General features: G+C 38.4%; 1 protein-coding gene across 1 annotated transcript in view; it reads right to left on the bottom strand.

Moving 5' to 3' along the window:
• The window catches only part of LOC107695350 (tumor suppressor p53-binding protein 1-like), a 22,597-nt gene extending 10,546 nt beyond the window's left edge, over positions 1-12,051 (bottom strand). The window contains exons 1-16 of the mRNA XM_016495224.1: positions 11,885-12,051; positions 10,676-10,881; positions 10,513-10,591; positions 10,358-10,439; positions 10,160-10,221; positions 5,998-6,114; positions 5,852-5,906; positions 5,421-5,581; positions 5,217-5,322; positions 4,820-4,908; positions 4,544-4,743; positions 2,719-3,997; positions 2,498-2,614; positions 2,148-2,348; positions 1,730-1,796; positions 1,444-1,527 (exon numbers count right to left, since the gene is read on the bottom strand). Coding sequence (XP_016350710.1) covers positions 1,444-1,527; positions 1,730-1,796; positions 2,148-2,348; positions 2,498-2,614; positions 2,719-3,997; positions 4,544-4,743; positions 4,820-4,908; positions 5,217-5,322; positions 5,421-5,581; positions 5,852-5,906; positions 5,998-6,114; positions 10,160-10,221; positions 10,358-10,439; positions 10,513-10,591; positions 10,676-10,855 — 2,879 coding nt within the window. The 5' untranslated portion in view covers positions 10,856-10,881; positions 11,885-12,051. The remainder of the gene's footprint in view (positions 1-1,443; positions 1,528-1,729; positions 1,797-2,147; positions 2,349-2,497; positions 2,615-2,718; positions 3,998-4,543; positions 4,744-4,819; positions 4,909-5,216; positions 5,323-5,420; positions 5,582-5,851; positions 5,907-5,997; positions 6,115-10,159; positions 10,222-10,357; positions 10,440-10,512; positions 10,592-10,675; positions 10,882-11,884) is intronic.
• Between the last annotated feature and the right edge of the window lie 477 nt (positions 12,052-12,528).

Below are 12,528 nucleotides of genomic sequence, written 5' to 3'. Positions count from 1 at the left end.
GGCGTTTTCTTTTCATTTTGTCTCCGTATAATGCATTTAAATTAGTGTTAATGGTTAATACGCGCAGCGGTAACCAAGGAAACGCTGTATCACTGTACCATAAGCGCTGTCTGCTGTCAGATAGTGAATCTGCGTCTCATTCAGCCCACCTGCTGTTTCTGTTTCATACAGATGTTTTATGTAGCATAATTTCACAAAGCTAAAGTCAGGTTATTCTGTTTTTGCTTCAGATTTGGAAATTATACAGTCTAATATAAATCAAACATTGCACTTTATTTTTCAATTCATGATTAAAATGCAGTAGTTGCCTCTAATTTCAAATGGCTATGAAAAATCAAGGTGCAACACAGAGTGAAGAATATGCAAATGTTATTTTATATGTGATTTTTCAATTTCTGTACCTGAACATCTACAAACATAAAAACCTAAAGCATCATTTAATTTCTATTTTTGTGCTATAGGCCTATATTTAATTTTGCTATTACTTGTAATTTGTTCATTTGTTCATATTTACTGGCTGTCACTTGTCTTTAATGTTTAAACTTTATATTTATGTTTATTTTTGGCTAGTGATTTTTGCTGTGGTATCGAAATTGAAATAGAGAATTACAAAATTTAATTGGTATCTAAAATATTGGTGTCATATAAGCTTATTTATTAGAATAGAAGATAACCGATCAAAAACAATGATAACAGCAACTATTTTATTTTTTGTGGCAGGGCCAGTGAAAATGTTGGCAGGGCAAGTAAAAATTTGAACCACTGGCCAGACTGGGCCAGTAGAAAAAATCCTTAGCGTTGATCCCTGAAATTAAAAAACAAATATTCATGTCTGTCTTCGTTTCTTTCATTTTTACACATTACACAATAAAGCTTTAATTTTGCATAAAACTACAGGTAGTAGACCTCCTCTATAGTTCAGAAATGATTTATAAATGATTCTCGTTACAAATTTGGTAAGATGGTTGGAGTGCCTTATGTTTGACCCAAGTGACCCAAAGTCAAAGTGTTGTAGAAATGGAGTTTGTGTGGAGCAGCATTAACTGCAAACCGAGCAGCTCTGAGACATTGAAAACACAGGATCATGTAGCAGCTTGTGCATAAAAGAACACAATTTTTTTTTATTTGACAGCACAAAAGGCGTGGTTCCCAATTTCAAAATATGTATTTTACAATATGCATTGACGCACTATGCCTTAAATTCAGCACAACATTATAATTAACTGGGCTTTCTACACTGCACACAACATGCATTAGGGATTAATAACAACAACAGGATTTTAATCGTGATGTTATTATATGTTTTGATCAGGTGCGTCCAAATAATTGTCACATTTGCAGTCGTAAAATGCTCATTGTGGAGCTCTGTGAGAGCATATAATTCAAGATACCTAGCAAACAAGCACTATTTTTTTAATAGAACTGCACAAAAAAGTGTGGTACCTGAGCGGAGGATCACTGGACTCTGCATCATCCTCTACCTGGACCTGCCTGTGGGCCTCCCGAACACGGCTAAACACAGAAGGACTGAAAGACAGACAAGAACAGGGAAATAATAAACCACAATTTCCCAACAAAGAGTTTTGTCCAGTTTTTAAATGAAATTAAGTCCAGTGTTACTACAAATGTGTTAAAAAGACTAAGGCAGTGAATCAGCAGCTGTGAGTGGCAGCTAAAAAATGAATCCATTCCATAGACAAGCTTCTGCATAGCAACTACTGCAGGTTACCTGGTTACATCCATGGCAACAGTGGTAGCCTTGGAGACAGATCCTTCCCCATCTGTCAATGGTGGTTCTGGGGAAGCATTCAAATCAAGCTTAATTCATTACATCCGACAGTATATAACTGTTTTAAATAATAAAAAAACATAAAAATATACAATAAAAATATATATAAAATATGTTATTATAATATATCTTAATGTAATATATTTTATTATTATTTATAAATTTTTATTTTATTGTTTTAATTACATTTTTAAAATAAATAATTAAATAAAAAATAAAATTAACAAATATAAAGATAAACAATTAAAAGTATATATTGTAATTATGCAATTATAATTATATATGATAATGTTTTTGGTGTAAGACAATGAGTGAAAATGTCAATGTGTCTGAAAAAACAACAACAAATGGCTTTTACTCTGCAGGCTGAACTGTTCTGAGCCCGAGCTGCCTTCCTCCACTGGGGTCACCAGTTTCATCCTCAGACTCAGTTTCCCATCTTGCTCCACTGCAGCTGGCTCTTCGCCCTCTCTGCTCTCCTCTACCGAAATCTCACTGGCCGCCATTGTCGTCTCCCTGGCAACGTCGGCCTCTGATGGCTCTGAGAACGAGGTCATCTCTGCAAAAATTCAAAAAGGCATGAAGAAAAGAAAAATGGTTCACCACAACAAGGACAGGAAGGTTAAGAGGGAGGGGTGTGCAGTTTCATCTCAGTATACTGGTATTTAAATACAAATATGTTATGCAACAAAAAAAATGGACACCCACCAATAGGAGTGCTGTGCCTCGGTGTCTTTTTCAGCTGACTAATCTGTGGAGGAGTTGCACTCACTGCTGGGCGGATCAGCTCGCCCTCTTTGGGCAATGTAAAGCGAAACGGAAGCTCTGGGCAGGGAAGAAAGAAACAAAAAACGACTAGTTGGATTTACTGAAGACAAGTTACATAATCAGCAGGGATAATAGATCACTTTTTTTAGGCTTAAGCCCACCTCCAGAGCTGTCACTCAGACTTTTGTTGGCGGCATTGTCCGGGGTTTTTTTGTGCTGTCCTGTATCACTAGGCTGTGTGGTCTGGGACTTAGTTCTCTCAAGCTGTAAAGGTGAAACCTCAGTTGATTCCACCGGCTGAGACCCTGAGATCTTTGCCGTGGCCTCACGTTTGTTCTGCACAGAGCCCCTCACAGGTTGCGAGGAGCTTATGAACGGCTGTGACCTCCCATCCTTCACTTTCTCCTGAGAGACCCTCTGGCTCTCTTCTAGCACCATGACACTGAAGCTCTCGTCTTTGCTGGAGGAGTGGTCGTCTCTGCTGTCTTCACACTGGAATGTCTCCTTCTCCTCCTCCTCCATGGGTTCTGGAGAAAGCAACTGGCTCTCAGACAAACCCAGCTTGATCCCAGTGTCATCACCCATCACCATACTCTGAATCTCACCTTCATCCATCCTCTCCTGCTCTTCAGCATTTCTAACACTGCCTGTAACAACACTGTGGCTGTGTGTCATGGGCTGACTGAGTCTCTGGCTTTGAATAACATGTTCTTTTTCCTTCTCTGTGCTCTTTTGAGACGACGCAGTCAAGACTGACTGAGACAGAGACGGTTGGGGGACAGGAACAGGGGTTACAGGTCTGTCAGTTGATGGCGAAGCATTTGAACAGTCAGCGACTGTGGCTTTACTTGTTTGTGGTGCATTAGGGGTGTCTGAAACACAGTGTGCACCGACAGAAAGCTGGGACGGAGTCGCACCTGGAGAAGTGCTTATATTCTGGTTCCCTACATTAACAGCCTGTGAGATCTTTTGAGAGGGTTCACGGTCTTCTGCTTTTTCGGTTAAAGCACTTGTACTTGTTGAGTCAGGCACCCTGGAAAAACTTTGTGAATTTGATGTTTTAACAGGCTCAGGGTCCTTAACATTCTTGCTTGCATTTTGGGAATGGTGTTTAGGGCTTGAGTTACTCTTGTCCGCACCAACAGTTCCTTCCTCTTCCACGATCTGTGTGGCTTGGCTATCTTCCTCCACAACGAACAACTGTGTCTTCTGAGCAAAACTGCTGTTTTCACTGCTGAGCTCCAACTGAAAGCACTCAGCCACCTGAGAGGGCTGTGAACCGCTGCTTGAAGACTTTTTTAGCTGCTCCGCTGGGCCGGTCTGATTGGGCGATCCTGACTCCGTTGCTGATGGGCTGTTTTGGTGAGGCAGCTTCTTTGAGCTCTCAGTCCCTTGACTATTGTTCCCATGTTCAAGGCTTGGAGTGGAAATAAACACATCCTACATTGGGAAAACAAGGAAAGTACATTGTAAACAAAAGAACGTGAAGAGATGTTTAACTGGAATGCTAGGGACTGTAACACAAAGATAAGGTGTGGTTACATTAGCGTTTACTAGCGGTATTAGCGGTCACATTTGTGTTTACTATTGTCATTTTGCATTATTGACACGCTATTTTCCTAATTAATGCTGTACAGTTGCTTTGACACAATCTGTATTGTTAAAAGCGCTATATAAATAAAGGTGACTTGACTTGACATTAGCGAAATTTATGCAAAATAGGTCCGTCTATTGTCAGTAGTGTAGCAATATATAAAGCACAGCTCACACAGAAGTCACTTTCAAACCGAACAGCTTTCTGTTGGTTAACATCCAACCTGAACCAACACACAATACATGTGATTGCGTGGTAAAATCTTTCACCCTCACACAAAATTCCCAATCGTGTGGATTCCTATTGAAATAACTGGATTTTCGATTTCCCACGAAATTCGACAAACAACAGTAAATGTGACCACACCTGTACTCTGAATAATTGATGCCTACATGTGAGAATTCAGGCTGGCTGCGGACAGAGAGTCTTTTCTCCAGAACAAATCCAGGGGAATTCTGGGACACTGGAGTGGAGGCTGTGGGTTGTGGTTTGGGGCAGGGGTCCATGTCCATTGGCTCTTCCTCTCTCCCTGGAGGCTGGTCCTCAGGGGGGGCTGATGTGTCCATTGGGGATTCAGCAGCTTCATTATAATCTAAATGGAATCATTTGGGAATGCTTTAAAAAATGTACAGTCACCTAAGCTTCATCTGTATGTGAAACACACTTACTCTGCTCTTTTTCTGTGCGTGAATTTGGGACAATGTAAGGTGTTTGGCTTAAATTGTCCTGAGTGGCAGCCACAAAGTCAACAGATTGCCTAAAGAAATTAAGGAAAAGGCAGACAGTCAGTTATTGAATGCCACAATTAACCTTTTCAGTGTGCAGAGAAACAGATCAGATCAAAATTAGATTCAAATTTTTGTCAAAGTCATCAACATTCTTAACAGTGAGTAAATGATGACAATATTACATTTATGGGTGAACTATTACCAAGCAGAACAGTCAGGCAAGATTATATAGCATTTATGCTATGTTAGATATTGCAAGATCCTAATATAATCTATATAATAACACAGACACTTATTTTTACCCTCCAACCTAAAAAAATAGAGAATAACCACTCACTGTGAAAGACTCTCCTGTACAAGTGTGCCCTGTCCAGACAGATGAAGTAAGCGAAGGCTATGTGCAGGTGTGGATGTTGGCAGTTGTTCTTTCTCTGCCTTGGTGCCTGTTACAGTGAACATGACTTGATTACAACAATAAACTAAACCAAAAACATAATTAGGCAATAACAGATAATAAGTGGAATCATTTGGGTCTACACACCATTTCTCTCCTTTTCAAACATGTCATCCTGTGAGGAAACAAGCACATCATCTTCATCTTCTTGACTGTCAGTTAATTGAGAGTGCAGTATAGCCTGAATACTGAGCTTCCTGCCTTCCCCATCCTGAGGCTTCGAAGGGCAGCTTGAACTGACCTCTGACCTACAATATCATCAAGAAAATTAGAACTGACAAACTAAAACTGGGCAAATTACCATTAGTTAGAACTGTACAATTATGACAAAAATTATTCCTTAAAATGTCATACTTCATTACCAAAACCAAATGTAAAGTCTCTGATTCAGAATTGCACAATAGATATGTTGACACTTTTCATAATTAGCTAATCATGGAAGCCGTAATAATAATCTTGAGTTTTCAATTAAATGTGCAGCCCTATCAACACTACTGCTTTTGAAAAAAGATTCTTGCCCTGTAGAATTTCCATCTTGATTGGATGATGTTCTTTCTGAACTCTTCAATCCACCTGACAGAGAAAATGAACAGAAACCCATTAAAAAAAAACTTGAAAACTAAAGGGCAGCAGGTCAATAGTTTGCAGTAAAATGTAAACATACATTGGCTGGCTGGTTTCTGACTGTCTGTTTGGTTTGCAGGAGCTCCATCCTGCTCATCTTTCTCAAAGACACCCTGGCTCTCTGACAGCTCCAAGAGACCAAACTGAGACATCTCATCTGTGATCAGATTAACACAAACATTCAATTATACTGCCAAGCATTTTTTTAGTAAAGCAGCATCATATGAAATGAATGGCCATGGTGACACTTCTTGATATTGCTTCAGTGTTCTTATATATAACTAAATCTAACTGAAATAATGCTGAAATGAACTAGAAATGTTAATGAAAAACATTTAAAAAGAAAAACTGAAATGCTGCCTTGGCAACTAACTGAAATACATTTAAGTTGAAGTACTAAAATTACTAAAAACTAAAACTAACTAAAATAAAAAAAAATAATTAATGCTAAATAGAAATATAAAAACAAATAAAAATACCAAAAAGCACATAACTATCAAAAAAAAAAAAAAAACTAAACTAAAATTAAAGTGAAAGTGAAAATGGAAAACAAAAAAAATAAACATTTTTATTTTTTATCTATTTGATCTATCTAATCATAATTATTTTGATCATTCAAAATATTAAAGGTGGCATATCATGAAAATCTGACTTTTCCAGGTTTTAAGTGCTATAATCAGGTCCCCGGTGCATCTACCAACCAAGGAAACTTGAAAAAGATTAACCCAGTAACTGTTTTGGTAAGCATTTTTCTGCAAGCATCTGAAAAAACGAGCACGTCTGATTTTGCTCCCCTAGCGACATGACAAAGGGATCTCATTATAATATTACTGCCTCTTAATCTGCAAGTTTCCACCCACGTCGCCGTTATTTTGATTTTGCAAGCGACAGCGGTGTACTAGCTCTAATGACATGGCGAAAGTTCGAGCAAAGTGTGCTTACTGTTCTGTCTTTGGCTGCACAGACGAGCACAGAACACTAGTTAGAGTCCCAGCCTCAGAGGAGACAAGAGAGCAGTGATTTATTGATTTATTTGCTGTATATTGCTGCTGCCACACAGATCTAAAATAAACATGCGGTTTATTTCCCAGCCGTTTACCTTCACAGACATAACCGACTGTTTTTGTAACTCATGTTTAAAGGGGTCATATGATGTTGCTAAAAAGAACATTATTTTGTGTATTTGGTGTAATGCAATGTGTTTATGCGGTTTAAGGTTCAAAAAACACATTATTTTCCACATACTGTACATTATTGTTTCTCCTCTATGCCCCGCCTTTCTGAAACGTGTCGATTTTTACAAAGCTCATCGTTCTGAAAAGCGAGGTGTGCTCTGATTGGCCAGCTATCCTGTGCGTTATGATTGGCCGAATTCCTCAAGCGTGTGACGGAAATGTTACGCTCCTCACCATACTGTGATGCCATGTCCCAGAGCGACGAGACAAAACCAATAAAACCCATTATGAACGACGCATTTGTTGCATCCAGTGGGGACATAATTACTCATTATAATGACTTATACTGTCTTTTTACATGTTGCGTATCGTGCCACGTAAACATAAAACCATGTTTCATGAACAATTGAAATCGCATCATATGACTCCTTTAAAGCATTTCCAAATTTTTGTTCTCTTAATAAATAAAACTTGCTGACTTGAAAGCATTATGAGGTATAAATGTAAATTTAAAGTCTAAGTACAATTAACTGGAAATTACTTTGCTGTATTTAATATAGGTGCTGCTACAATGGGACAGGAACTGCAAGAGGCAGGGAGTTCTGCTAAAGTGCATTGGTTTGGGAGTTCTGCTAAAATGGGACATGGACAGCAAAGGTCAGGGAGTTCTGCTCCAATGAGTTCTGCTACAAGGACACCGGAACGGGAAAATCTACTGCCGGACCAAAATCCATTGACAGACCAGAGACAATAAAATGACAGCTATCAAATGAGCCACTTAAACAAACCCAACACAAAGGCCTTCTTCTAACAAATAACCAGCTATTAACAGATTCAATTTTCACACTCTTCCTTAACCAAAACTCTCATATTCCAGCTTTCTGTGATATATATATGACAGTAGCTTGAGTTAACATTAGCAGTAGCTTGAGTTTTGTTGAGGATGTAAAAATCTGTAAATATTGACAACCTTGCTTTTAAAGTTTTAATCATTATACATATATAGAATGGCTTTGTGGTATTTAGTCTATAAACAAATGTATTTTGTATAAATAGAAAAGCACAAAACTGCTTATAACAAAAATATATTTAATTTGGCCTATATTTCATTACTCTCTTACCTTACATTCAATTGGCCTACATGTCTACATTAATAATATAATATAATTTGCTATGAATATCCTACATTTCTGCCACAATCCCACAGTTACTGTTACTACAGTAAATCCATTGTAAATGTTGGTGATTTTGTGGATTGAAACGTATTCTGACTGCATTGTTGTCGCATCAGTGTTGACAATTTCCGCATCAGTGTTGTTGAGAATGTCGGCGCTGTTTCATCTGCCTTTAAACTAGTTTAAATCACCACGACATCCGTGAAAAACAAAAAAAAAAAAAAAAAAAAAACTAAACTAAAATTAAAGTGAAAGTGAAAATGGAAAACAAAAAAAATAAACATTTTTATTTTTTATCTATTTGATCTATCTAATCATAATTATTTTGATCATTCAAAATATTAAAGGTGGCATATCATGAAAATCTGACTTTTCCAGGTTTTAAGTGCTATAATCAGGTCCCCGGTGCATCTACCAACCAAGGAAACTTGAAAAAGATTAACCCAGTAACTGTTTTGGTAAGCATTTTTCTGCAAGCATCTGAAAAAACGAGCACGTCTGATTTTGCTCCCCTAGCGACATGACAAAGGGATCTCATTATAATATTACTGCCTCTTAATCTGCAAGTTTCCACCCACGTCGCCGTTATTTTGATTTTGCAAGCGACAGCGGTGTACTAGCTCTAATGACATGGCGAAAGTTCGAGCAAAGTGTGCTTACTGTTCTGTCTTTGGCTGCACAGACGAGCACAGAACACTAGTTAGAGTCCCAGCCTCAGAGGAGACAAGAGAGCAGTGATTTATTGAATTTATTTACTGTATATTGCTATGATTGGCCGAATTCCTCAAGCGTGTGACGGAAATGTTACGCTCCTCACCATACTGTGATGCCATGTCCCAGAGCGACGAGACAAAACCAATAAAACCCATTATGAACGACGCATTATATCGTGATATAAATTTTGGCCATATCGTCCAGCCCTATGTTGAATAAAGTCGTTATTTTTGTTTTCTTCGTGTACAAAAAGCATTCTCGTCGTTTCATAACGTTACGGTTGAACCACTGATGGCAGATGGACTATTCTGACGATGTCTTTCATACTTTTCTGGACCTTGACAGTGCAAGTCAATGGGACAGTCACAAGCCTCCCGGTTTTCATCCAAAATATCTTAAATTGTGTTCCGAAGACGAACGAAGCTTTTACGGGTTTGAAACGACATGGGGGTAAGTGATTAATGACAAAATTTTGCATTTTGAGGTGGAGTAACCCTTTAAGCTATGCTATGGCTTCAGAGCAGAGGTAACACAATACGCACAATCTTGGATTTGGATCGGCTCTCTCTGACCGATACCCGATCTGACAAAAATGGCAGTATTGGAGCCGATGCCCGATATGAATATCGGATCGGCGCATCCCTAGTTTTAGGTAGGCGTGGTTGACTCTGAACTTTTATAAAAGGATTTGAGACTTTAGTCTTTGCAACTTTACAGATCTTCTTTATGCACCAAGAGCTTGTAACACTTCAAAGAGAAAGGAAAAATTGAAATCGCATCCTATGACCCCTTTAACGTAAACTTGTGTGTGAATGAGAACTTAGTTTAGTACTCACATGCTGTGACAGCCGCTTTCTGTCCGTGTGCTTCGGATGTGTGCTCTCAGAAAATCATATATCAGAAGTTTAAACTCATATGGTATAAAACGCATGATTTCAGCGCTATAAACATGATAATCAAAACCAAAACATATGTTTTTAGCAGGTACGAGCTGTAATGGCACAGCTCTATTCTGGAAAAGGGGGCGGGGAGCAGCAGCTCATTTGCATTTAAAGAGACAGTATTATAGTCCTTTAATACTATAATAGCACACAGATAATACTAAAAAACACTGACATTTATTGTTTTGAAATCTTACCATGTTTCTCTGTACAGTGTGTGGTGGAGTTAGCCTCAGACTCCATGTGCTCTGTAACACTTCTGCATAAACACAATTACAAACAAAGAGTGGATAAAAACAAAAATGAAAGCCTTTTAGTAAAATGAAATATTTCTCTCTGCATGGACATTGTATAAGGTATCAAGGCAGCTCAATACCAGCTTCATATTTTAGTACCTTTCTGAGATAGGATAAGAGTGAACTTCAAAAACTTGACTATGCTCTGTAGCTGCTGAACCCAGGTTGGCCTGCAAATTGTCTGAAACAAATAAAAAACTCTTTTCCAATAAACAAATAAGTGAAATCTTGTGTCCATAGCTTAATTTACTTACCTGAGCAGGCTGTACGGTCACTCTTATCAATCTGACTGTCTTTTTGTAAATGACTTTTCATAGGGGAAGAAATTAGCTCCTGCAAAGACATGATGACTCAATATCAATTTTCAGAGTCTTTATAGAAAAAGCACACGTGCTGCAATGGCTTGTGATGTCTCACCAGCACAGGGCTTTGTGATGTGGGCTGCAGGTTAGAGAGGCGGCGGGCGAGAAGGGCACAGTAGCTGCTGTCAGGATCATCCTCCAGGACCACGCTGTCAGGCTGCGAGTCCTCAACTATGAGGCAGGGGTTTTCTGTTTGAGGAAAACTTGAATCAAGATCACTCTCACCAGGATCCATAAGGATGGGACAGGGTTAGCAGATGTCTGCATACACAGAGATCAAACAGGAGGGTTAGAACACAGAGAAGACAGATGAAACCGATTGATGTATCTAAGTACATGATTTCATAATGTACAATTTTATGTGTTTGGCAGGGGTTTTGTTTAGATGTATTTCTATGTTTATGCATTGTCAAGTACCTTGTGTACAAGATAAAAGCACTATATAAACCTTACATGTTATTATTAGTAACTGTCAATTGAAAGAGAAAGGCTGGTCATGTGTTTCTTCTTGTCTTTCTGAAGTTATTTCAAAGTTTCAAATACTTTAGTCAAGTCACCTTACTTCTATAGAGCTTTATACAATACAGATTGTTTCAAAGTAGCTTTACGGTGGTACACAATAATGATTCAATGATGCAAACAGAATTCAATTCTGCAGCTTTTAATGTAAATCGCTTTTGCTGGCACAACACAGTAGAAAGACAGAAAAATTAGGATCCTCTATGTCAGAATATTCACTATTTTAGTGCTGTACTGATTAACTTTTTTTTTATTATTCATGAGCCCATTCCATATTTTATTTCAAAAATAAAATCACATCTTGCTGGGTTTTTTTTAATTTTTTTTAACTAGGCCTGGTCATGTGATGTAAACATGGCGGCGCCCATGAGAGCGACTCGCTCCACGTAGACAAAACAGGCTTACCAAGAAGTTGTACATGAAAGCTGAATTCAATTTATACAAATGACGATCTGTAATCGCGAGATTTCCTGCTGCCTCACTGTAAAATCAATGCAAACAACCCCTAAAGTAACTTCTATGCAACCAAAGAACATCACGAAATGCACAAAAGATTGGCTAAGACTCAAACATCCAAACACGTAGATTATTTGCACACCGCATTATCCCACGAAAAGCCTTTCCAAAGCTTTGTCACGGAGAGTGCGCATACGCCGATGCAGGTAGCTAGCACGCACTGCAGCTATAGCCTGAAACGAAAGCAGCCCTTTCTGTAAAACACAGCAGGAAAAAACAGCTATCGTACTTGCTGGATTCCTGGTAGGCGTTAATCCATCTCAGCGAACGTGTGACATTTTACAGTGCACGTAAGAACTTCTGTATACTTTCACAGCCTTCTTCTTCTTCTTCTTCTTCTTCTTCATTGGAGTTTTACGGCAGTTGGCATCCAGTGTTGCATTACTACCAACTTTCACAGCCTTCTTCTTCTTGTTTTATGGCGGTTTGGCAAACCAGCGAAAGAGGTGCATTACCGCCACCTACTGATCTGGAGTGTGGAGTGTGCATAAATGTGGAAGAAAAAAATACAGAAGGGAAAGAAAGGAGAAAAAAAAAACTAGATTCTATCTATTGTTCCTGTGTTTTTCAGGTATTTAAACATATTTTCTTGCACTCTTGATTGCCTCGACCCATTTCCTAACAATACTTTTAAAGAAATATTATCAACTCCCAGCCATCCTAATTCTTGAATTAATTGAAATCTCTCCCTTTCATATGCAGAACACTCAACAATAATATGTTTCACTGTTTCTAATTCTCCACATTTGTCACACTTTCCCGATTCATGCTTACCTATTTTATAAAGACTATAGTTTAGTCAAGTCAAGTCAAGTCTGCTTTATTGTCAATTCTTCCACATGTACAGCACATACACACAGAGAATTGAAATTG

This window comes from Sinocyclocheilus anshuiensis, unplaced genomic scaffold (assembly GCF_001515605.1).
Source record: "Sinocyclocheilus anshuiensis isolate Anshui unplaced genomic scaffold, SAMN03320099.WGS_v1.1 scaffold282, whole genome shotgun sequence".
NCBI lineage: Eukaryota > Metazoa > Chordata > Actinopteri > Cypriniformes > Cyprinidae > Sinocyclocheilus > Sinocyclocheilus anshuiensis.
The sequence above is the reverse complement of the archived record's forward strand: the minus strand, read 5'-3'. Positions and strand labels throughout refer to the sequence as shown.